This window comes from Pelodiscus sinensis, chromosome 32 (genome assembly GCF_049634645.1).
Source record: "Pelodiscus sinensis isolate JC-2024 chromosome 32, ASM4963464v1, whole genome shotgun sequence".
In the NCBI taxonomy this organism is placed as follows: domain Eukaryota; kingdom Metazoa; phylum Chordata; order Testudines; family Trionychidae; genus Pelodiscus; species Pelodiscus sinensis.
The window spans coordinates 1,481,013-1,503,978 of record NC_134742.1 but is presented as its reverse complement, the minus strand read 5'-3'; the positions used below and the strand labels follow the sequence as shown (position 1 = coordinate 1,503,978).

At 56.1% G+C, this 22,966-nt stretch overlaps 2 protein-coding genes across 2 annotated transcripts in view; one reads left to right on the top strand and one right to left on the bottom strand.

Annotated features, from left to right (window-relative positions):
- Positions 1-19,820, top strand: part of LOC102461812 (L-amino-acid oxidase-like) — a 51,929-nt gene extending 32,109 nt beyond the window's left edge. Inside the window, exon 7 of the mRNA XM_075913640.1 lies at positions 18,650-19,820. Within this exon, the coding sequence (XP_075769755.1) occupies positions 18,650-19,463 (814 nt within the window). The 3' untranslated portion in view covers positions 19,464-19,820. The remainder of the gene's footprint in view (positions 1-18,649) is intronic.
- LOC106732010 (endonuclease domain-containing 1 protein-like) lies at positions 4,550-7,222 on the bottom strand. The gene is made up of 2 exons (XM_075913728.1): positions 6,901-7,222; positions 4,550-5,684 (listed from the first exon to the last, which is right to left on the bottom strand). Exons 1-2 carry the CDS (start codon positions 7,183-7,185, stop codon positions 4,959-4,961), a joined length of 1,011 nt encoding a protein of 336 aa, XP_075769843.1. The 5' UTR covers positions 7,186-7,222; the 3' UTR covers positions 4,550-4,958.
- Positions 19,821-22,966: the final 3,146 nt, after the last annotated feature.

The following is a 22,966-nucleotide window of genomic DNA, read 5'->3' as shown; positions in this document are numbered from 1 at the left end:
GGCGGCTGACAGGTTCTCGGGAGCCCGTCTTCTTGGGTCTCGTGGGGCGTGTCCGGGCGGGGCCTTACGGGAGGAGGGTGGAGCCGGGATGGGAGGAGGCGGAGCAAGGGCGGGGCCTTGTGGGAGGAGGACGGGGCCGGTACTATGTGTGCTTATGCCTGTGGGTGTGTCTACACGGCCGCTGGGAGACTCTGGTTCCGGTTCACACCCCCCAACTGCGTGTAATGTTCCCGAGGCTAGAACAGAAGCCACGCACCTGTCAGTGGGGCAGCGGCAGGTTGGGAGGGGCCAGGCCAGGTGCTACCAGGTCTGGCGGAAACCACACGGGAAAGGAAACTTCCCAACACGACAGGGGCCCCAGACACTCCCCGGCCGGGGCCCTCACGTTCACGTGTCACCGGTACAATGGGAAATAACGAGGCCTGGGAGGGGATCGGGACTTTTGGCACCTCCCGGACACTGACAAGGAGTCGATCAATTTCTTCTTAGGTACGTAGGACTAGAAACGGACTCGTAGGGCAGGTCGGCGCGACAAAGTCAAATCGGAGAAAGAAACGCAATTCGCGGTACGCCGACCGCCTGTCGTTTTTGGATTTCGTTTCGAAAGAGGCTTTTCCGGAAGGTGGCGCGTCCGCACGGCACCAAATTTCGGGGGAAAGTCCTCTTCCGACACGTCCCTTTGGCCTCAGAGAACGAGGGTGACAGAGATGGAGAAAGAGCATGTCCTGCCCCCATATTCCTAAGTGCAACCACTCCTGTAGCGGGCCAGCCCCCCCTCCCACAAAGCCCCCCAGTGCTGCTAGGAATGGCCCTGCCTGCGTGGGGGTCACAATTTCTGCATGTGGGAAAAGGGGATGGGTCGGTGCTCGCCACTCATTCCCTTTGTCTGCGAAGCCAGAGAGCGGGGCCTGGTGTCTCCCAGAGAGTCGGGACCGGTGTCTCCCAGAGAGTCGGGACTGGTGTCTCCCAGAGAGTCGGGACCGGTGTCTCCCAGAGAGTCGGGACTGGTGTCTCCCAGAGAGTCGGGACCGGTGTCTCCCAGGCCTGGTGTCTCCCAGAGAGTCGGGACTGGTGTCTCCCAGGCCTGGTGTCTCCCAGAGAGACGGGCCTGGTGTCTCCCAGAGAGTCGGGCCTGGTGTCTCCCAGAGAGTCGGGACTGGTGTCTCCCAGAGAGACGGGCCTGGTGTCTCCCAGAGAGTCGGGCCTGGTGTCTCCCAGAGAGTCGGGCCTGGTGTCTCCCAGAGAGATGGGACCGGTGTCTCCCAGAGAGTCGGGACTGGTGTCTCCCAGAGAGACGGGACTGGTGTCTCCCAGAGAGTCGGGACTGGTGTCTCCCAGAGAGTCGGGACTGGTGTCTCCCAGAGAGTCGGGACTGGTGTCTCCCAGAGAAACGGGACTGAGGTTTCCCAGAAAGACAGGACTGGTGTCTCCCAGGAAGATGGGCCTGGTGTCTCCCACACAGTCGGGACTGGTGTCTTACAGAGAGACAGGCCTGGTGTCTCCCAGGGAGACAGCTACCTATTCCATGCACAAGGCTCAGGCTGCCGTGGGGGAAGAGGGAACTGCCCCCACGCCCTCAGTAGCAGGAAGGGGAGCGATATGGCTGATAGGGCAGAGCGGAGATGGTGAGGCGGGAAGAGGCAGGGCCTTAAGGGGAGGGGCCGTTACCCTGAATCCCCACCCTCCCAGAGGTGACCCTCTTCCAGGCCAGCGATGGTGGGGGGAGGAGTCATTTGGGGACAGTCACATGACCGGTGCCCCACTCGTTTCCCTCCCCAGCTCCCCAATCCCATTCCCACGGACTGTCCCTGGGAAGAGGAGCCTGCCCCCCCTTCCTGTTTTCCCAGATCTCTGTGCTGCTCTGCCCCCTGTCAGCGTTCCCTCTACGAGTTTCCATCCCTGTGTGGATTAAATTTTGTTAGGTGCGCTAAGGCATGGGTGGATGTGCACCACCGGGAGACACACACCTGACTGACTGTGGTCACTGCGGGTGCTCTTCTAATCAGCTGGGTGGCCTTTGAATCTCTCCCGGGCACCCGCACAAGTGCTCATCTTACAGGGAACACTGTACCCCACGCTCACTGCTTGTATAAGCCCCTGGTCTTGTAGGTACCCTAGTCCTGTGGGATGTGTTTGGTACAGAGCAAGCCTGCTGAGGTGTCCTATGGAAACTCATATTTCGCTGATCATTATTGTCCAGGTAAGATCCCCTGAAAGTACCTGAAACTGGGCCAAGATTGTGGAAACTAGTCAGGTGGGGAGACCCAGCGTCTGGATGTCCCAGGGTATGGTGATGGTGTCATGGGTGTAAGATGAGGGCCTGAAACATGAGCCCTGGTCTCTCCAGCCTGGAAACAAATGTCAAGACTTTGCTCATCTCACGCAAAGGGAAGTGGTGAGCAAGAGGCAGGCTTTGTGGAGAGAATTTGGCACAAAACGTTAAACGGTGCCAGACACAGCCAATGAACTTTCCAGAGGGGTGGTAGCAGGATGCCTTGTGAAGAAACATCTCGGCACCAACACACACCCTACCGATAACAGACACACACCGACCCTGGTTCAGGACAGGGTCCAAACTGACAACCTGACCGATAGTGACTGAACCCCCATGTGTAAGAGGATGGGGGGGATCTAGGGAACGGCAGAGGGTGGCTCCCGGACACGTGAATTCGTTTGTAGCGGTGGAACCTCTCTAATCCAGAACTCTCTCCAGAAACCTCCGTGGTCCGGCAGGATTTTCGCAAGCTGGGGGTCTCCTTTTCATGGGTGCGGCCCAGGTTCCCACGGTCCCATCGAGTTTGTGGACAGCCCCCCGGCCTGGCTCCCAGGGGTCTGTGTTGTGATTTAGCTCCAACGTGCCCCTCGATAGCTGCTCAGAACCCGGCGAGCAGGGGAAGTGTCGGTCATGCGGCTAGACCAGCGTCTCTTAAGCCACGTTCCTGGGTACAGCGGTGTGCCGGGAGGCAGTCTGAGGTGTGCTGCGGAGATACGGTGACCGTATGTTCCCTTTCTTCCGGGAAAGTGCCAGATTTAAAGATGCCCGGTGCTAAGACGGTGCAGCAGCAACTCCCCGCCTCCATCCAGCATGTAAGCGGCTCCCTCGGTGCTTTCTCCCTCCCTCCGCCCCTTCGCTGCACCCCTCCTAATGGGAACCAAAGCTGTTGCAGGGATTGGAATCCGGCACTAATATTCGCACCGTGGGAGGCCCAGCTCCAGGCCTGGCAAGCGGTCCTGCCCCAGAAGCAGCTGCCGAGACTTCTAGGGCCCGACCACAGACTCCAGCCCCGCAAACTGGAAGGCAAAAGGTGGGGGAGGAAGGGGCTTGTGCAGAGGGGAGGGGCAGGGCAGGAGAAGAAAGGGGAAGGCACCAAGGGACAGGGTGGGGAAGAGACAAATGCCAGGGGGGCAAGTGCAGACAATGAGGGAAAGAGCAGGAGGGGCGGTGTCAGTGGGAGGGGGGACAGAGTGATGCTGGGAGAGGAGAGGGGAAGGGCATTGGGGGCTGGAGGAGGAGGTGCTGGGAGTAGGCTTGAAAGAAGGGGTGGGCATGAGGAAGGCGGGGATGGAGCCAGTCACGTGTAAGGGCACAGAGGGGCATGAGGGGAACAGGGGCAGAGGGTGGTGAGGGGGTGGGCATCAGGGAAAAAAAGGGCAAAGGGGGCAGGGGCAGTGAGGGAAGGGGAGGCACCAGGAGGTGCAGGGCTAAGGGAAGGTGCAGGTGCCAGGGGATTCTGGGGGTGAAGCAGAAGGGCAGACACCGGCAGGGGAGGGACCAGCACCAGAGGAAAGCGGGTTCGGTGGGGACCAAACGCATCCCCTATGGGTAGGAGGATGGTGGGAAAAGTTCTTAGAGGGGGTTACTTTTACTTGACCATGAGAGCCAGGGGCATAGGAACCAGAAGTCGGGGCTGTAGGTGATGTGCCCTAATTTTGGTGCAGAAAATACACGCGGAGAGAAGAGAGTTCAAATGGCCGTCCTGAAAAGGGGCACGCTTCCTTTTTTTTTTCTCAACAAAAATCCTTGGTGTTCCTCGGTCTTGAAAAGTTACAGAAACACTGTGCTAGACAATATTAACCTCCGCGGTCCGGAAACACTGTGCTAGACAATATTAACCTCCGCGGTCCGGAAACACTGTGCTAGACAATATTAACCTCCGCGGTCCGGAAAATTCGCTTGTTCGGAACCGGTCAGATCCCGAGGTTGCCGGACAAGGGAGGTTCTACCTGTGCTTGTGCATAAAAGTGCACACCCTCCCCCCCGGGAGTTGTCTTGGCCTGGCCTAGGGGGTATTGGTGGATTCTTGTTACTGTCCATCACCTTCTCTGCCTACCTGTGGACCCCTGATCTGGGCAGCTGTGACGGCGCTTATTCACAACCAACCTGGCCTGGCACCTTGGATCCGCATCTGCTTTTGTGGTGCTTAGGGGTCTCTCGGGGCAGCTGCTTGTGCAAGCCAGTGTGACACGCAGCATAATCACTATCGTCCTTGACCCTCCCCTTAACTCTGCCCTCCCGCACCCAGCCCATCCAAGCCAACACAGCAGCGGGTGCTCTTTGCCATCCGGCCTTTTTATTTGCCAGCTCTTTGTCAGCCAAGTGGACTTTTACATCACGGAAGCAGGAAAAGGCTTACGACAAATTTTGACTCATCCCAACCCAAGACTATATGACTGCCAGCCCGGCAGCCCTTAACGCAGCATGAAAGCAGGCAAATTGTGTCCCCCCCCACCCTCAGTGCAGCGATACAGGGCCCAGAGAGGGCAGGATAGGGGGCGAATTGAAGACAAGATTTGAAGCGCAGCAGGTGTGAGAAGAGGGACATCGGACACGGACAAGCTCAGGCGGATACATCAGCCCCAGGTGCCATCAATTAAAAAGCTTCTCGGGATTTCTCTAGTGCTACTTTCTTCCCCCTGGTCACAAGCGAGCGCGGCTTCTCCTAAGCAGGGTGCTTCCGTCACTTGGTTCTGGGGCGCTTTCGTACTGATGGCCCTGGCGTCTGACAGGGGTCCTGGTCCGTGTCGGGAAGGTTGCTGCCCAATTTCTCGCTGATCGCCGCTGAAATGTCCTTTCCCCTCTGGCTGTCTTCATTGCAATCGTTAAAAATCGTGATGGCCTGATTGCCCCCATACAGCCTCTTTAACTCTGTGTTCAGATCCTTCACCGTCATGCCCTTCGGGATGCTGTTTGCCTCGTTCTCCCACAGGAAGGCGAAGGCGAATTTCTTGTTATTGTCGGCGTGATTACAGCAAACGGCCGTCCAGAAGTGGCTGGGCACCACCACCCTTGGAACTCTGTTATTATCCTTATTGGGGATTTTCTTCTGCTTGTCAGGCACCACGCCGGTCACGAGGAAGGCCTTCCCGTTTTCGTTATGGCACTTCTCTGTTAACTGTTTCTTGAGATTGCATTCCAGTTTGCGCCAGTGGACCCGGTTGAAGCGGGATTGCTGGGGGGCGGCGTTGGTGAGGGTGAAGGTGGCCAAACAGTCATCACCGCCCTGGAAGTCCCTTGGGTTCAGGTGTCCCCGGTCGTAGCCTGTTTTCTCGTAATCCTCATTGATGGCCTGGCGTTGCTTCAGTTTTTCTTTGACGTTTTGGTCTCCAGTCTTTTCTTTTATTTGTGCTTCTGTCATCATGTTTACCAAGGGCAAATTAGACTTCTGGTCTTTCAAATCAGACAGCTGGGAAGAGAGAAGGGAAGCGTCCTTTACATTCAATGTACAGTTGGTTTTTCCTGGCCAACACATTCCCATGCAGGTGTGTACCCTTGTGTTACTCATTTACTCTTCACTCCCCTTTATGAACTCGTGGGGGAAGGAGAACCGAGTTCCTACCCCCCCAAACATATCAGAAAACCCACCTGATTCACATCTTACCTCCATTCCTGAGCCTCATTTTGGCATGTGTTAAAATATCTCCCCGGGGTGTATAATGTCTTCACGACCTGCTTAAGAAACCTACTGAGCTCTGGCACCGAATAGTGCAGAGACAAGGTGGGTGAAGAAATATCGTTTACTGGACTCAGATCTGTCCGCGAAAGAGATGAGACCTGAAGATGACCTGACGAAGAGCCCTGTGGAAGCTCGAAAATTTGTTTGCACCAACAGAAATTGGGTCCAATACAAGCGATGACCTCCCTCCGCTTTGTGGCCCAATTGGCCACCACCCCACTGCAGGAGACCTGCCTTCCAGGAGACAGCTCTCAAGAGGGGGAAAGAAAACGCAGGCTCACAGCCTTTCGTGTGGCAAGAGAGCGCCCGTGGATCCCTCATTCTGTGTTTACGGCCCTCGCTTCCCACAGTGTGGGAAAATCACTGGCTACAGTCGAGCTAAGTCAAGTTTGATGATATCAACGGGCCCCCGCGCTTCCCAGAAGAGCTGCGGGTTGAACCATTCACAGGAAGGAAAAGGCTCCGGTGATCGGTCACCCGGTCCGGCTCTTCCCTCCCTGCCTGGGGCCATGGCCGAACCCCAGACTGTGTTTAAAACCCCTCGGACTCCAGGGCTGCCCAGCAAAGCTTTGTAACGGGACTCAAATGTGCCCGACACAAGGACGCCGGCCTGAGCATGCAGGGAGCCGGTGAGGGTTGCGCTGAGCCAGGCTGCTGTCCCACGCAGGGCAGGGGAGCTAACCCCCCACCCCGCTGCTCCAGGGGGCCACTGCCTGCTTGTCTGTGGGCCTAGCCCCCTACCAGAGCAGAGACACGTTGGTTGCTGCTGGGTAAGTCCTGGGGTCCTCAGACGCCCCCCACCTCTGCAGCAGGAAGCCCCAGGGCCCCACAGCTAGAAGATCAAAGGGTTCCCCAAGACACACACACCCCTCCCCCCCCCCCCCCCGCCTCCAGAGCCACGGGGTCAAGGTGAGACCGGAGAGATTCAGGCAGGAGACAGACTGACCTGGGGCTCCACCATCCATGTGTTTGATTTTGGCTTTTCGCACTTCCTTGGATCCAGCGTGTACGCCGACCAGACCGGGATCCGGCTGCTCTTGTCATATAGGGTGGCGAAATGATATTTGTTTTTATATTTCTGGCAGATTTTGGCCATGTCTGCCGTGCCAAACCCTTGGGGCACCTTTTCTCCGTAGAAAAACTGCTTGCATGGACTGAAATCGCCGACCACTTCAGCCTGTGCCAGCCCGGCGCAGAGCGCGGCGAAGCCCAGCAGCACCAGTGGCTCCATGGCTCACAGTGTGTCAGAGCCGGTTCCTTTGTGGCTGCTGCTTATATCGGCCCTGGCAGGGCCAACTCCACCCACCATCCTGTGCTGAGTCATCCTTGGGCTCCCTGCCAGGGCCTTGCTAAGAACTGGACAGGGCCAGCCAGTCATGCGCCTGAGTAGCGAAAATGCAGGGACAAAATTTCTGGACAAGGTCGAGGAGGGTCGCCTCTGTGTTCCCAGAAGGGGCAGGGCCATGGGGAGGAGGGGCGGGGTCTTGCATGGAAGGGGCGGGGTCCTGTGTGGAAGGGGCGGGGCTAAGGGCCAGTCCTCTCTCCATCCTCTTTGGATCCCCCTGCAGGAAGTTGCAGGCTGCTCTCGAATCCCCCCTCACTCTTCTCTTCTGCAGACTCCACAAACCCAAATCCCTCGGCCTCGCCTCATTGATCATATGCTCCAGCCCCCGAATTGTGCCCTGCCCCCCTCCGACCCACTTCACCCCCAGCCCTTCCCACACCCAGATGGGAGCCAGGCTCTGGCCAAACCCCAGCCACACTCAACTTCCCACCGGTTGTGCACAAACTCGTGGGGAAGACGCATAGGCGTGCGCAGCACGCTTCACTAGCGTGTGCACCCAGGGAATTGTTTTTTAAAGGCGAAGATTTATTGAACACTCAGCCATAAAGGACATTGTTTTTATTCATCCAACAAACTAAAACTTAACTCAACTTACTCCTTTGTTCCCAGGACTGGAGGGCGTTCAAGCGACGTCGACACGGCCCCGCTCTTCCAGAACCCCGGAGCATCCCGAAATCACCGCCCCGGGTCTTCCCCGTCAGCCCGTGATCCTGGACTTGCCACCCTGCCGGCCCAGCTGCTTTGAGGGGCGTTTCGGAGCCCGGCAGATGATTTCAAAATCTAGCACCGGCCGGTGTCACTCACTTGGGGCCAGCCCCCAGGGAACCCCCCCCCCCCAGGCAGCTGGCCCCCCGGCCTCAGGGGAGCAAGGAACAAGCCAGGGAAGTCGAGGCCTCTATTTCTGGAGGCCTGGCTGCTCAGCGCTGGGTGCGGGGGTGTTTCCAGCTACAGCCCCTCGGCCCCTCCCCGGCTTTCACCGCCGCTGCAAAGAAAGGGGAAGCGAGACTTGGGTGGAAATAGCCCCCAGAAAGCTTGCTGAGACAGCAGCCCTGCCCACCAGCCCCCCCGGCACACGCTGGCTGGGGCCCCACAGGACTCAAGCATCTGGGTTCCCTGGGACCCGTCTGCCCCCCAAGTGGCCAGGGGCTGAGTCACCCACTCGCCCGACTTGTTCCCTCCTCCCCTTGGCCAGGCCCAGCCGGGTTCCCGGGGACCGAGGCGGCCGCAGGGACCTTTGGGGTCTTCGTCTCCCTCCCGCCGGGGGCGTAATTCTCTGCGGGGGGGCAGCCAGCATCGGCCAGAGGAGCTTTCTCCATGTGCTCAGCCGGGGGGCGGTGCTACAGAGGCCGGCCCTAGAGTGACTCTGGGGGGGGGGGGTTGAACCCCTAAAATGGAATGAAAGTTTCCCATCCTGCCCCACACAGCTGCCAGCAAGCCCAGCTGGCTGCCCCTCGCGCTGCTGGGGGAGGGGTGATGGGTTTTTTTTTGGGGGGGGGGGGGGGGTCTGTCCACCATTTTGATTTTTCCCTCTGCAGAAAAAAGGCCTTTTCCCAGGCAGGCGATGGGGACAGGGCAGCAGATGGGACTCTGGAGAGGGAAACATCAAAATGGTGGACATAGCAAACAAAAGCCGGCACCCCATGGCCCCCAACGGTGCGAGGGGCCGCCGGCTGGGCTTGCAGGCAGCAGGACGGGGCAGGGTGGGCCACATTCATTCTGTTTTAGGGGTTCAAGTCCCCCCAGAGTCACTCTAGGGCCGGCCTCTGTAGCACCCAGGCCCGGGGGGAACAGCCCAAAGCCAAGCGTCTGGAGGCCGGGCAGCCAGGGTGCTGCTGCGCCCGGCCCCACGGCCCCACTTCCCCCCCTCTAGTGACAGCGACGCTGGAGACGCACCCCCCGGAGGCCGCACGGGAGGGGTCGGGCCCCCCAGCGCTGCCGTGGGACACCTGGGCTGGAATTTGGGGTGGCTTCCCGACCCCTGTTCCCACACGAGGCCGGGCCCGGGGCAGGCGGCTGCCGGCCGGTGTTGCTCGCTTGGAGCCAGCCCTCAGGAACACCCCCTCCTGGGCACCTGGGCCCCCCGGCCTGAGGGGAGCAGGGAACAAGCCAGAGAAGTGGAGGCCCCGTTTCTGGAGGCCTGGTTGCTGGCTCAGCGCTGGGCGCGGCGCATTTCCAGCTAATGCCGGGCCCCTCGGCCCTTCCTTGCAGCTGCAAATAAAGAGGAAGCAAGACTTGTGTGGAAATGGGCCCCAGATAATGTGCTGAGAAAGCTGCTCTGCCCCCCAGGCCCCCCCTGGCCCCACGCATCTCGGTTCCCTGCAATCGGCCTGCTGCCCCGCTCAGTTCACTGCTTGTCCTATAAACACCTCAACAGGTGTCAGCTACAGGGGTTTGGGGGGGGGGTTGAACCCTGGTGGCCTCCCCCTCAGGGCACAGAGCCCCTGGCTGCTGCTGTCGCTGCCTCTCCTCCCTCACACTCCTGCAAGAGAGGAACAAACCGGAGCTACGCTGAGCTCAGCTCCAGGCACGGGGAACAGGGGGTGGCCAGTGTCGGTGTCTAGACATACCCTAAAGCGCTACATAGTCCTGTTTTTTGTTTCGGCTATTAACAGTGAGGGCCGTGTTATCCTATCCTAGTTCTTCAGAAGAGATGCACTGTCAGGATGAGGAAGAGGATCAGTGAGCCTGTTAATAGCTCTCTTCTTCATCTCTGTGTACTCAGGGAAAGGATCAGGAAATGTTTCCAAATGACAAAGGTGATGGGACAAACAATGGCAGGTATTAACTTATTGTGTTAGTTAGAATTACAGAGACGTGAGCTTGCATGAAGAACAGGCACCATCTGTGTACAAGAGAGATCTCCTGGGCTTGTGTCAACACAAGGCTGTAAATCTTTTACTTAAGCGCTTAACTCCTTCAATTAGGTAACAGCTCGCATTCCATTATGGAAAATGCACAGAGCAAAATCAGTAGCAGGATCAGAAAGCCCCCTTTGGAGCATGCAGGGATGGCGAGAAAGTCACTTAATCGATGTCTACGCTGCAGAGTTCTGTTGGAAAAAGATGCGCAAATTACGATCCACAATCTGCGCATCGTTTTCCGAATCTTTTGTCGGAAATGGCTTTTCTGATATTTGGCCCGTCTACACTGCACCAAATGTTGGAATAAACTCCTCTTCTGGATGACCCCGTATTTGTCAACAAAACTATACCTGCGTCTACACTACCACCGAGTTCTGTTGACATAACGTTGACAGAACTCGGCAGTTTTGTTGACGGCGGTAAACCTCATTCGACGAGGAATAAGACCTTTTGGCAACAGAGTTCTGTCGCCAGAAGGCGTTCTTGCATCTACACTGTCCTTTGCGTCTACACTCTGTCGTCTAGACGCTCTTTGTCGACAGAAGCTTTGTCGACAGTATGGATATGTCTAGCCTACAGGCTTTTGTTGACAGAAGTTTTGTCGACAGATACTGAGCAGCAGTGTAGATGCAGGTACAGTTTTGTCGACAAAAGTGGACTTTTGTCTACAAAACCCTGTTGTCTAGACACACCCTATCTGTCAACAAAACTTCTGTCGACAGAAGCCTGTCATCTAGGGTATGTCTAGACTACAGGGTTTTGTTGACAGAAGTTTTGTTGACGGATACTGTCGACAAAGCTTCTGTCGACAAAGAGCGTCTAGACTACAGCCAGTTCTGTCGACAAAGCAAGCCGCTTTGTCGACATAACAGTGTGGACGCAAAGGACAGTGTAGATGCAATAATGCCTTCTATAGACAGAACTCTGTCAACAAAAGGCTTTATTCCTCGTAGAATGAGGTTTACATACGTCGACAAAACTGCTGAGTTTTGTCAATGTTATGTCGACATAACTCAAAGGCAGTGTGGACGCAGGTATAGTTTTGTCGACAAAAGGCCATTTTTTTCGACAAAACTCAGTAGTCTAGACACACCCCTAGACCTACCCATAGATACTATCCCTCCCCCTCACCCGCCTTCTGTTCTATAGCTGATTTATAATGTGTTCACTTTTTTTAATTGTATCCTTTGCTATATATGGTTGTGACTATTTTCTTCCACTATTTGATCTGAGGAAGTGGGTCTGGCCCATGAAAGCTCATCATCTAATACACCATTTTGTTAGTCTTTAAGGGTGTGTCTAGACTACAGGGTTTTGTCGACAAAAGTGGACTTTTGTCGACAAAACTAGACCTGCGTCCACACTGCCTTTGAGTTATGTCGACATAACGTCAACAAAACTCAGCCGTTTTGTCGACGTATGTAAACCTCAGTCTACGAGGAATAACGCCTTTTGTCGACAGAGTTCTGTCGATAGAAGGCATTAGTGCATCTACACTGTCCTTTGCGTCCACACTGTTATGTCGACAAAGCGGCTTGCTTTGTCGACAGAACTGGATGTCGTCTAGATGCTCTATGTCGACATACGTTTTGTCGACAGATTCTGTCAACAAAACTTATGTCGACGTAAGTCTGTAGTCTAGACATACCCTAAAGTGCTACATAGTCCTGTTTTTTGTTTCAGCTATTAACAGTGAGGGCCGTGTTATCCTATCCTAGTTCTTCAGAAGAGATGCACTGTCAGGATGAGGAAGAGGATCAGTGAGCCTGTTAATAGCTCTCTTCTTCATCTCTGTGTACTCAAGGAAAGGATCAGGAAATGTTTCCAAATGACAAAGGTGATGGGACAAACAATGACAGGTATTAACTTATTGTGTTAGTTAGAATTACAGAGACGTGAGCATGCATGAAGAAGAGGCACCATCTGTGTACAAGAGAGATCTCCTGGGCTTGTGTCAACACAAGACTGTAAATCTTTTACTTAAGCGCTTAACTCCTTCACTTAGGTAACAGCACACACTGCATTATGGAAAATGCACAGAGCAAAATCAGTAGCAGGATCAGAAAGCCCCCTTTGGAGCATGCAGGGATGGCGAGAAAGTCACTTAATCGATGTCTACGCTGCAGAGTTCTGTTGGGAAAAGATGTGCAAAGGACGATCCACAATCTGCGCATCGTTTTCCGAATCTTTTGTCGGAAATGGCTTTTCTGATATTTGGCCCGTCTACACTGCGCCAAATGTTGGAATAAACTCCTCTTCTGGATGACCCCGTATTTGTCATAAAATGAGGAATGCAGAGATGTCGAAAGACCGCGCCCACTTTTACGGAAACTGTTCTGAAAAAGCGGACGCGTTCCCGGGACTCAGCACGGTTTTTCTGCCGTGTAGACAGAGCCTCAGACAGCCACAGGGAAACTCACAAACAAGTGCGAGAAGCTTGTCCAATCCTTTGCGACCACCGACAAGGAATCTCTTGGTTTGACCCAGACCATCGTGATGAAATAGTGCGGTGTTTCCTAGGGCTTTGTCTCAAGCTCTTTGAAGTAACAGGGAAGACTCTTATCTGGAAATATTTGCACCATTTGTTCATCGAAAGACACGTTCAGCTGTCCCCGAACTATTAACAGATTTGACATTCATTAGCCGAGTACATTTGGTCCAAAAAGGGGACTTGGGACACCCCAAGTGAACCCCCTGGGCACCTGGGCCCCCAGCCTGAGGGGAGCAGGGAACAAGCCAGGGAAGTCGACCCCCCTGTTTCTGGAGGCCTGGCTACTGGCTTGGCACTGGGGTGTTTCCCGCGACCGCCCCTCGGGCCCTTACCGGCTTTCACCGCCGCGCAGCCAGGCAAGGAGGGGGCAGGAAGGGGGGGAACACGCCCGGGGCTCAGTCTGGCACCGGGCCCCCCGACCACAGAGCCCCGGGCGAGGGGCTGTTGCTTCATCTCCCCTTTTGCAAACCCGCCCGCGGACACAAAGAAAGGGGAAGTGCCGGGGGATCAAGTCTTCACTGGAAATGGCCCCCGATACAGCGCTGAGAGAGCCGCCCTGCCTGCCCGGGTCCACCCCCTGCCCCGCACAGCCTGGCTGGGGCCCCACAAGACCCAGGCAGCTGCATCCCTACAATCCGCCTGCCCCCCAAGTGGCCTTGCTAAGGGGGCTGAGTCCCCCACCCTGCCGGTTTGTTCCCTTCTCCCCCTCAGGCCAGGCCCAGCTGGGCTCCCGGGGACCGAGGCAGCCGCGGGGACCTGGCCACCGGACGGAGCTTTGGGGTCTTTGTCTCCCTCCCATTGGGTGCTTAATTCTCTAGGGGTGGGGGCAGCCGGCCTCCCCCAGCTGAGCTTTCTCTCTGGAGGCCGGCGGAGGGACGCCCGTCTGCCCTTGGCTGCCCCCGACCCCACTCGGCGCCCCGCCTGTGCTGGGAACGCCTCAACAGGAGGCAACTACGGTGACTCTGAGGGGACTCGAACCCACAACCCGGGAACGGCTCCTCCTGGCCCTTAGACGTGCGACACGCTGTCTGTGGCGCAGAGCCCCTAGCTTTCGGGCAGGGGGATTGGAGGGAGGCTGCTTCCTCTCCTCGTTCGCACGCCTGCAAGAGAGGGACAAGCCGGGACCGCGCTGAGCTCCGCTCCGGACACCGAGAACGGGAGGCAGCTGGTGTCGCTTGTCCCCAGAGAGGGCAGCCGCTGGCCCACGTCAGTCTCCATTCGCTCCAGCCGCGCCCCCAGCCGGCTGGGGAAACGGGAATAAAACCAGGGGAATTAGCTCCCGAAACACACCTGTGAGTCACCGTGAGGGGAGGCGGGTTCCGGAGCTGAGCCCTGTTTCCGGGACGTGAGGGCGCTCAGGCGACGTCGACACGGCCCCGCTAGGTCAGGAAACCGGAGCATCCCTAAGTAGCCACCCTGCGACTTCCCAGCCAGCCTGAGGGGCGTTTCGGAGCCCGGCAGACAGAACCAGCACCCCCTTGTTCCCACTCTGGTTCCCCAGCTCCTCCCCTGCCTTGACGCAGGCGGCTGCCTTGTCCCCTCCTGCAGCAGGGTCCGGGGTGGATGGCAGGTGGCCTGTTACCGTCCCTCGGGCCAGCCCCTGGAGCTTGGGCCTGGCCTGAGGGGAGGAGGGAACAAGCCGGCCGAGTCAGTGACTCAGCCCCCGGCCACTTGGGGGGCAGACAGGTGCCCGGGAACCCAGATGCTTGGGCCCTAAGGGGCCACAGCCAGCGTGTGCAGAAGAAGGAGGGGAGTGTCCTGGCAGGCAGGGCGGCTTTCTCAGCACATTTTCTGAGGGCCACTTCTGGGGGCAAATGCTGGGGAGGGGCCGAGAGGCGCCCCGTATTAACGGGAGAGGCCCCCGTGCCCAGCGCGGATCCAGGCCCCCTGCCAAGTCTGAACCCCTGGATTTCATACTTGGGGTCTGTTTCGAGCTGGCGGCCCCGGCTCCTGAGGCAAGAGGCGTTTGAGCGGCTCCCAGCTCGGCTTTCGGGGCGGCGAGTTCCTCTAAAAGCAGAGGGAGGCAGGGGGCTAAGAATCACAACCGGCTGGTCAGTCAGTCCAGTAACCGAAGGACCCTTAGATCATCATGAACACATGGCCAGGTACTTAAAAGGGTGCGGGGGGGAGATAGGAGTGAGTGTTGTGCTGCAGGGATTGGAATTTGCACCAGTCCTGTTAAACTTCCCAAAGTTACCAAACAACGACAGGGCAGGAGATAGGAGTGAGTGTTGTGCTGCGGGGATTGGAATTTGCACCAGTCCTGTTAAACTTCCAAATGTTACCAAAAAACGACAGGGCAGGAGATAGGAGTGAGTGTTGTGCTGCAGGGATTGGAATTTGCACCAATCCTGTTAAACTTCCCAAAGTTACCAAACAACGACAGGGCAGGAGATAGGAGTGAGTGTTGTGCTGCGGGGATTGGAATTTGCACCAGTCCTGTTAAACTTCCAAATGTTACCAAAAAACGACAGGGCAGGAGATAGGAGTGAGTGTTGTGCTGCGGGGATTGGAATTTGCACCAGTCCTGTTAAACTTCCCAAAGTTACCAAACAACGACAGGGCAGGAGATAGGAGTGAGTGTTGTGCTGCGGGGATTGGAATTTGCACCAGTCCTGTTAAACTTCCAAATGTTACCAAACAAGGAAGGGCCTGTCGCACCTTAGCCCAGTGTTTCTCAACCTTTTTTTTTTTTTTTTAATAAAGTGCCCGCTTTAAAAACATAAAATGAGAAATACTCCCAGGACCTACAGTTTTCACACACCCCATTTTTTTCTACCCCTGCTACACAAGTACCCTGCCCCAGCATCCACTGGAACCCTGTGGGACAGACCGGGCCGTGTCTGGGCACAACTGAGGGCGTCCGCTCAGGGCAAATTGCTCAAATCCCGGGCTCCTTACAGCCCCCAGACTGGTGACCTCTCCAAACAGGCCACAAACCAGTCTCACAGAGCGCTTCAGCTGCCTGCCTGAAGCCTCCCGAGCAAAACCCCTCTGGCACCCCAGCAATATCCGTGCCCCAGATGGCCCCAGACCTCATACATAGGTGGGGGGTCCTAGCACCCAATCCCACCTACCCCGAACAAGTTCTGTCTGGTTCCAAGAAACCAGCCACAGATCCCTGGTCAATTTACCCTCTGGACCTTACCCACAAATCACGCTGGGCCAATCCTTTAGCATCTAACATCTAAAGGTTTATTATCACAAGAAAGAAAAGCCTGAGAGTAAGGTTATTAAAGTACAGTACGTTACATGCACCGAATCTCCCAGTCCTCGATGCAGGCTCTAGCAGAGATGTTACAGCTGCTGGTTTAAAAGTTCTTGTTGCGCATCCTACGATCAGGATGGGTTCACAGGTCTTCCAGGCTCTTCGATCCCTGCAGTGCTGCCTCTGGGATGAAGTGCTGAGCTGAGAACAAAATGGCATCGACCACATGGCCTCTTTATCTCCTTCCTGGCCTCTTCTGGTCTCAGCCGGTCACCTGGTCCTCAGCCTCTCTCTGCTGGCAGCTCTTGGGTCTCCGCCCTCCTGCTTTAGGTGTGTCTTTGGGCCATTAAGTGCCCACAGGGCTTCACTACTCAGCCTGTTCATAGCAATGCTTAACCCATTCCAAGAAATATTCAGCTTCCACATAGATTACAGATTCCTACCTACACACACAGACATTATACACTCACATAAATAGCGTACACAGGATCAGCAAACAATAAGCTCCCATTCAATACCCCACATGGCCCCCTGTCACGGAGCAAGCCCTCCCCCCGTGCCTCAGTGCCCCCTGACTGTCCTCATCGAGCCCCTCTCAGGGCAAGTTACAGTCTGTATGGGTTGCTCATCATTGGCATTGGGGTTGTCTCAACTGCCCTGCTTACCGGGCCGGCGGCATGATCCAGTTACAAATCCGGGGTCTTGTCTCTGGCCCCTAGCCCGGGGGAGTCTTGGCTGGCCCTCTCCAGCCCTTGTTGGCTATCCCCCCGTCTCTCCCTCCTAGGAGCTTTAGCATCTACCATCTAAAAGTTTACTCCTAAAAGAAAGAAAAGGTGGAGAGTAAGGCTGTCAAGGAGAATACATGACATGCACCGAATCTCCCAGTTCTCAACACAGGCTCTTAGCAGAGATGTTACAGCTGCTGGCTTAAAAGTCTCTGGTGCACATCCAATGTCAGGATGGCTCCACGGTTCTTCTCGGCTCGTTGTTCCCTGCACGGCTGCCTCTGGGATCAGGAGCTGAACTCAAGACCAGATGGAGATGGCCATGTGGCACTTATATACCTCTCCTGGCATCTTCCTGGCCAGAGAAGGTCCCATCAACCTATCCTTGTGTCCCAAGCCAGCAACCATTATCCTGGCTGGATCAGACATCTAGGCATTCCTGAGGTGCGCATTGGCACCTAGAGATTCATTGTCCCCTTGCTAATTAGCACAGCCACTGGCTGAACATTCCTTGCCCCTTTGTTCAGCCACAAACAGAGAATTTTCCAGCATCCCTACAGAGTACATGTTTATAACTACACATACAAATACCATACAATTACATGACTAGCATACACAGAATCAGTAGAAGGTAAACGCCTCTTCCGAAATAGCTACTTCGAACTAAGGCGTGTGTAGATGCTCCACTTCTGCTATTTCGAACTAGCCCCTCCCCAGGGCTGTTCTAAGTTATTCCTCCTTGGGCTGTACATCAAGATAGCACGTCTATGTTAGGGAAGCTGGCCTTGGATTAATTTGGAGGCTTCCCTACAGTATAGACATGTTGTTTCAAAATAAGCTAGTTCAGAATAACTATTGTGAAATCGCTTATTCTGAAATAACTGTGCCGTGTAAATGTACCCTATAAGGGCTCCACACCCAGGAAACCAAACCCCACAAGGGACCAAAATCCCAAATAATTCCGTTTTGCCCTGTGTCAAAGCTGTACACTGAGGAGCTGTGTCTACACTGGCCAGTTATTCCGGAAAATCAGCCGCTTTTCCGGAATAACTTGCCAGCTGTTTACACTGGCCGCTTGAATTTCCAGAAAAGCATTGATGATCTCATGTAAGATTGTCAGTGTTTTTCTGGAAAAACTATGCTGCTCCCATTCGGGCAAAAGTCTTTTTCTGGAAAACTGTTCCTGAAAAGGGCCAGTGTAGACAGCAGAGATTTCTTTTAGGCAAAAAAGACCCTATCGCGAAAATGGCAATCAGGGCTTTTTTGCAGAAAAGCGCGTCTAGATTAGCACGGATGCTTTTCCGCAAAAAGTGCTTTTCCGGAAAAGCATCCTGCCAATCTAGACGTGCTTTTTCCGAAAATGATTAAAGCATTTCCGGAAAATCATGCCAGTGTAGACGTAGCCAGGGTGCGTCTACACTGGCGTTATCTTGAAATAATGACGTGCGCATCAACACAGCAAGCCGCTATTTTGAAATAGTTTCGAGGAAGCAGACGTCTTACTCCAACGTCTGCAGCCCTCATTTCACGAGGAGTAAGGGAAGCCAAAGGCCGAGTGCTCTCCCTTCGACTTCCTGCCACGTAGACAGCGCCAACAGCCAAATTAAGCGATTGACATTGCCGAAATTGCATCAGTTCATTGGAACTTGCCTGGCATGCCCTAGAAAGTTCATGAAGCCCGCCCACTTTATCAACGATAGAGAGATATGCACAATGGTTGCTCCCCGCCCCAAGTAAGAATGATTTACTCTGGATTCGGTAAATAAACAAACATGTTTTTATTAAGTCAAAAAGTAGGATGAAAGTGGTCGTAAGTGAAAGCAGTCAGCTCAAAGGAAGTTACTAAGTTAAAGTAAAGAAAATTGCCAGCTAAGACACTAGCTACGTGCAAATTCTTACCCTGAACAGTTGTGAAACCTCCTCAGATTTCGTTTAGCCCAATTTGTCCAGGTCAGTCTGGACTCTATCCCTGCCCTCCAACGTATCTACCTCTCCCCCTAGCTTAGCGCACAAGAGGCTATTGCGAGATGCTCTTTGGTCACCCATCACTTCTCGTTTCTTGCAGCTTTGATGAGATCACAGGAGGGTTCGACCAATTGCCACTGGCCTTCCACCGGTCCATGCCCGGAGTGGTCCACCTTAATTGTACCGTCGAGCAGATAATCACTAAAGGTGACACGGTCAAAGTGTTTTACCGCGCCCCCGATACACTAAGACCCAGCTCTGTGAAGGCGGACTACGTCCTGGTCACCTCCTCAGCTAAAGCCACACGCCTCATCCAATTCATGCCCCCGCTCTCCTCCAGCAAGGCCCACGCCCTGCGCTCCATCCACTACTCCACCGCCACCAAGGTGGTCTTGTCCTGCACCGAAAAGTTCTGGGAGAAGGACGGGATTCGGGGCGGGCCGTCGGTCACGGATCACCCATCCCGGTTCATCTACTACCCCAACCACAACTTCTCAAGCGGGTGGGGGGTGATCGTGGCTTCCTACACGTGGAACGATGACGCGGAGTTCTTCGTGCCCCTGAGTGACGAGGAGTGCATTGACGTGGTGATGGAGGACCTGGCAAAAATCCATCACATCCACAAGGACAAACTCAAGCACATGTGTGATAAACACGTAATCAAGCGGTGGAACCTGGACAAGCATTCCATGGGGGCCTACGCCTCCTTCACCCCCTACCAGTTCACTGATTATTCAGGGCCTCTGTTTCAGAAGGAAGGGAGGGTCTACTTTGCCGGAGAACACACCGCCCAGCCTCACGCCTGGATTGACACGGCCATGAAATCAGCCGTGAGAGCGGCCAGGAACATCCACAAGGATAATCAAAAGTGTCTGGAGCAACTTGAGAAGAGGGTTCCAAAAGTTGAACTTTGATGACTTCCTGGGTGCCTAGTCAAGGCGTGAAGACACCGGCCACTCGGGGCTGGTCTAAATGAACGCTGGAAGTCAATCTAAGTTACGCTACTTCAGGTCAGAGGAACAGGTTAACACCGCTTAGCAGCTGTGTCTCGTGGATGTTGAACCCCTACTAATATTTTCCCCCATGGTTCCTAGCATCCCGCATCACCCATGGAGTTGATAATAAGAGCTAGGCAGAGAAATAATGATTTGTAATCGGCTTTTTTAGTGTATTCGACTTAGCCGGCATGTTGTTTTATTTTGCTTAGTAACTTCCTTTGATCTGTCTGTTATCGCTGGCATCAATCCTCCTTGGACGTTTAATAAAATCACTTTGGTTGGATGAGAAACCCAGTGGCCAGGATGCTGAGCTGGGGTGGATGACAGCGGGGCATCTTCCTCGACAAAGGGGGTGAATCAGTTATGAGCTTGCTCTGTATAAACTTTCAGCAGAGTGAGGTGGATTGATCGGGGGGGAGGGGAGTTCGTCCCAGGGAGGTGGGGCAGATCTCAGTGTCCGTGTCGCTCGGGTGTGGGGGGGCTGTGACCTCCAACTCCGCCTTAGCTGCAGAAGACCAGAGCTTTTGACCCAGCAGGCCAAGGTGGTGGGGTGCCCCGGCAGACAGGACCAATGGTAAGATCAGCCACTTGGGATCTCCAACGAGATCTCTCACCAAACCCATCCCAAGTAGTTCTCATGACAATATGAGAATGGCCAGACCGGGTCAGACCAAAGGTCCATCCAGTCCAGGGTCCTGTCAGCCAACAGGGGTCAAAGCCAGGTGCCCCAGAGGGAGGGAACAGAACAGGGAATCCAAACGTGATCCCTCCCCTGTGTCCCTTTTCCAAACAACCAGAGGCCAGGCCATTGATAGACCTAACCTCCAGGAATCTATCTCGCTGTTTTCTGAACCCTGTTAAAGTCCTGGCCTTCACCACATCCTCCGGCGAGGAGTTCCACAGGTTGACTGTGCGCTGAGTGAAGAAATACCAGCTTTGTGCTACCCGCAGGCCTGGTACCAGCCTGCCTCTTGCTCACAGCTTAGCTTTGCTTTATATTCACCACTGCAGGCCTCAGACCAGGCCTGAGAGACATGAGCTCATGTTTTAGGCCCTCGTTTTACTCCAGTCAGGACAAGCGTGAGAGCGGCTCCCTTTGGACCCAATTAGCTTCACAGCTGGAGCTGGAAAACTTTTTAATGGGCCCCCGGGGGCCTCCGCCGTGGCTGAGTCACAAACAGCCGCCTGGCGACTCACGTCCGTGCTCCCCCGTGGCTGATTGCCCACGAGGTCCTGCCCCTGGCTGAGGCAGACTAACGAGGAGACCGGGGAGAGGTCATCTCAGGGCAGGGACTTGGGAAGGGACGTCGGGGGCCGAGTCAGTGCCAGAGGTCCCTCTGTCGCAGGGAAAGGGCCGGATCTCTTGGAAACACATCTGTGGCCAGCCGGGCCTGGAAACCGTCCTATCACTGCAGTGCCCCGACCCTTCGTACCCGGCACTGTCCTGTCACTGCAGTGTCCTTCCCTTCTGCACCCGGGCACTGTCCTGTCACTGCAGTGTCCCTCCCTTCTGCACCCGGGCACTGCCCTGTCACTGCAGTGTCCCCTCCCTTCTGCACCCGGGCACTGTCCTGTCACTGCAGTGTCCTTCCCTTCTGCACCCGGGCACTGTCCTGTCACTGCAGTGTCCCTCCCTTCTGCACCCGGGCGCTGTCCTGTCACTGCAGTGTCCCTCCCTTCTGCACCCGGGCACTGTCCTGTCACTGCAGTGTCCCTCCCTTCTGCACCCGGGCGCTGTCCTGTCACTGCAGTGTCCCCTCCCTTCTGCACCCGGGCACTGCCCTGTCACTGCAGTGTCCCCTCCCTTCTGCACCCGGGCACTGTCCTGTCACTGCAGTGTCCTTCCCTTCTGCACCCGGGCACTGTCCTGTCACTGCAGTGTCCCTCCCTTCTGCACCCGGGCACTGTCCTGTCACTGCAGTGTCCCTCCCTTCTGCACCCGGGCACTGTCCTGTCACTGCAGTGTCCCTCCCTTCTGCACCCGGGCACTGTCCTGTCACTGCAGTGTCCTTCCCTTCTGCACCCGGGCACTGTCCTGTCACTGCCGTGTCCTTCCCTTCTGCACCCGGCACTGTCCTGTCACTGCAGTGTCCCCTCCCTTCTGCACCCGGCACTGTCCTGTCACTGCAGTGTCCCTCCCTTCTGCACCCGGCACTGCCCTGTCACTACAGTGTCCCTCCCTTCTGCCCCCGGGCACTGTCCTGTCACTGCAGTGTCCCTCCCTTCTGCACCCAGGCACTGCCCTGTCACTGAAGTGTCCCTCCCTTCTGCACCCGGGCGCTGTCCTGTCACTGCAGTGTCCCTCCCTTCTGCACCCGGGCACTGCCCTGTCACTGCAGTGTCCCTCCCTTCTGCACCCGGGCACTGTCCTGTCACTGCAGTGTCCCTCCCTTCTGCACCCGGGCACTGCCCTGTCACTGCAGTGTCCCTCCCTTCTGCACCCGGGCACTGTCCTGTCACTGCAGTGTCCTTCCCTTCTGCACCCGGGCACTGTCCTGTCACTGCAGTGTCCCTCCCTTCTGCACCCGGGCACTGTCCTGTCACTGCAGTGTCCCTCCCTTCTGCACCCGGGCACTGTCCTGTCACTGCAGTGTCCCTCCCTTCTGCACCCGGGCACTGTCCTGTCACTGCAGTGTCCTTCCCTTCTGCACCCGGGCACTGTCCTGTCACTGCCGTGTCCTTCCCTTCTGCACCCGGCACTGTCCTGTCACTGCAGTGTCCCCTCCCTTCTGCACCCGGCACTGTCCTGTCACTGCAGTGTCCCTCCCTTCTGCACCCGGCACTGCCCTGTCACTACAGTGTCCCTCCCTTCTGCCCCCGGGCACTGTCCTGTCACTGCAGTGTCCCTCCCTTCTGCACCCAGGCACTGCCCTGTCACTGAAGTGTCCCTCCCTTCTGCACCCGGGCGCTGTCCTGTCACTGCAGTGTCCCTCCCTTCTGCACCCGGGCACTGTCCTGTCACTGCAGTGTCCCCTCCCTTCTGCACCCGGGCACTGTCCTGTCACTGCAGTGTCCCTCCCTTCTGCACCCGGCACTGCCCTGTCACTGCAGTGTCCCTCCCTTCTGCCCCCGGGCACTGTCCTGTCACTGCAGTGTCCCTCCCTTCTGCACCCGGGCACTGTCCTGTCACAGCAGTGTCCCCTCCCTTCTGCACCCGGGCACTGCCCTGTCACTGCAGTGTCCCTCCCTTCTGCACCCGGGCACTGCCCTGTCACAGCAGTGTCCCTCCCTTCTGCACCCGGGCACTGTCCTGTCACTGCAGTGTCCCTCCCTTCTGCACCCGGGCACTGCCCTGTCACTGCAGTGTCCCTCCGTTCTGCACCCGGGCACTGTCCTGTCACTGCAGTGTCCCTCCCTTCTGCACCCGGGCACTGTCCTGTCACTGCAGTGTCCCTCCGTTCTGCACCTGGCACTGTCCT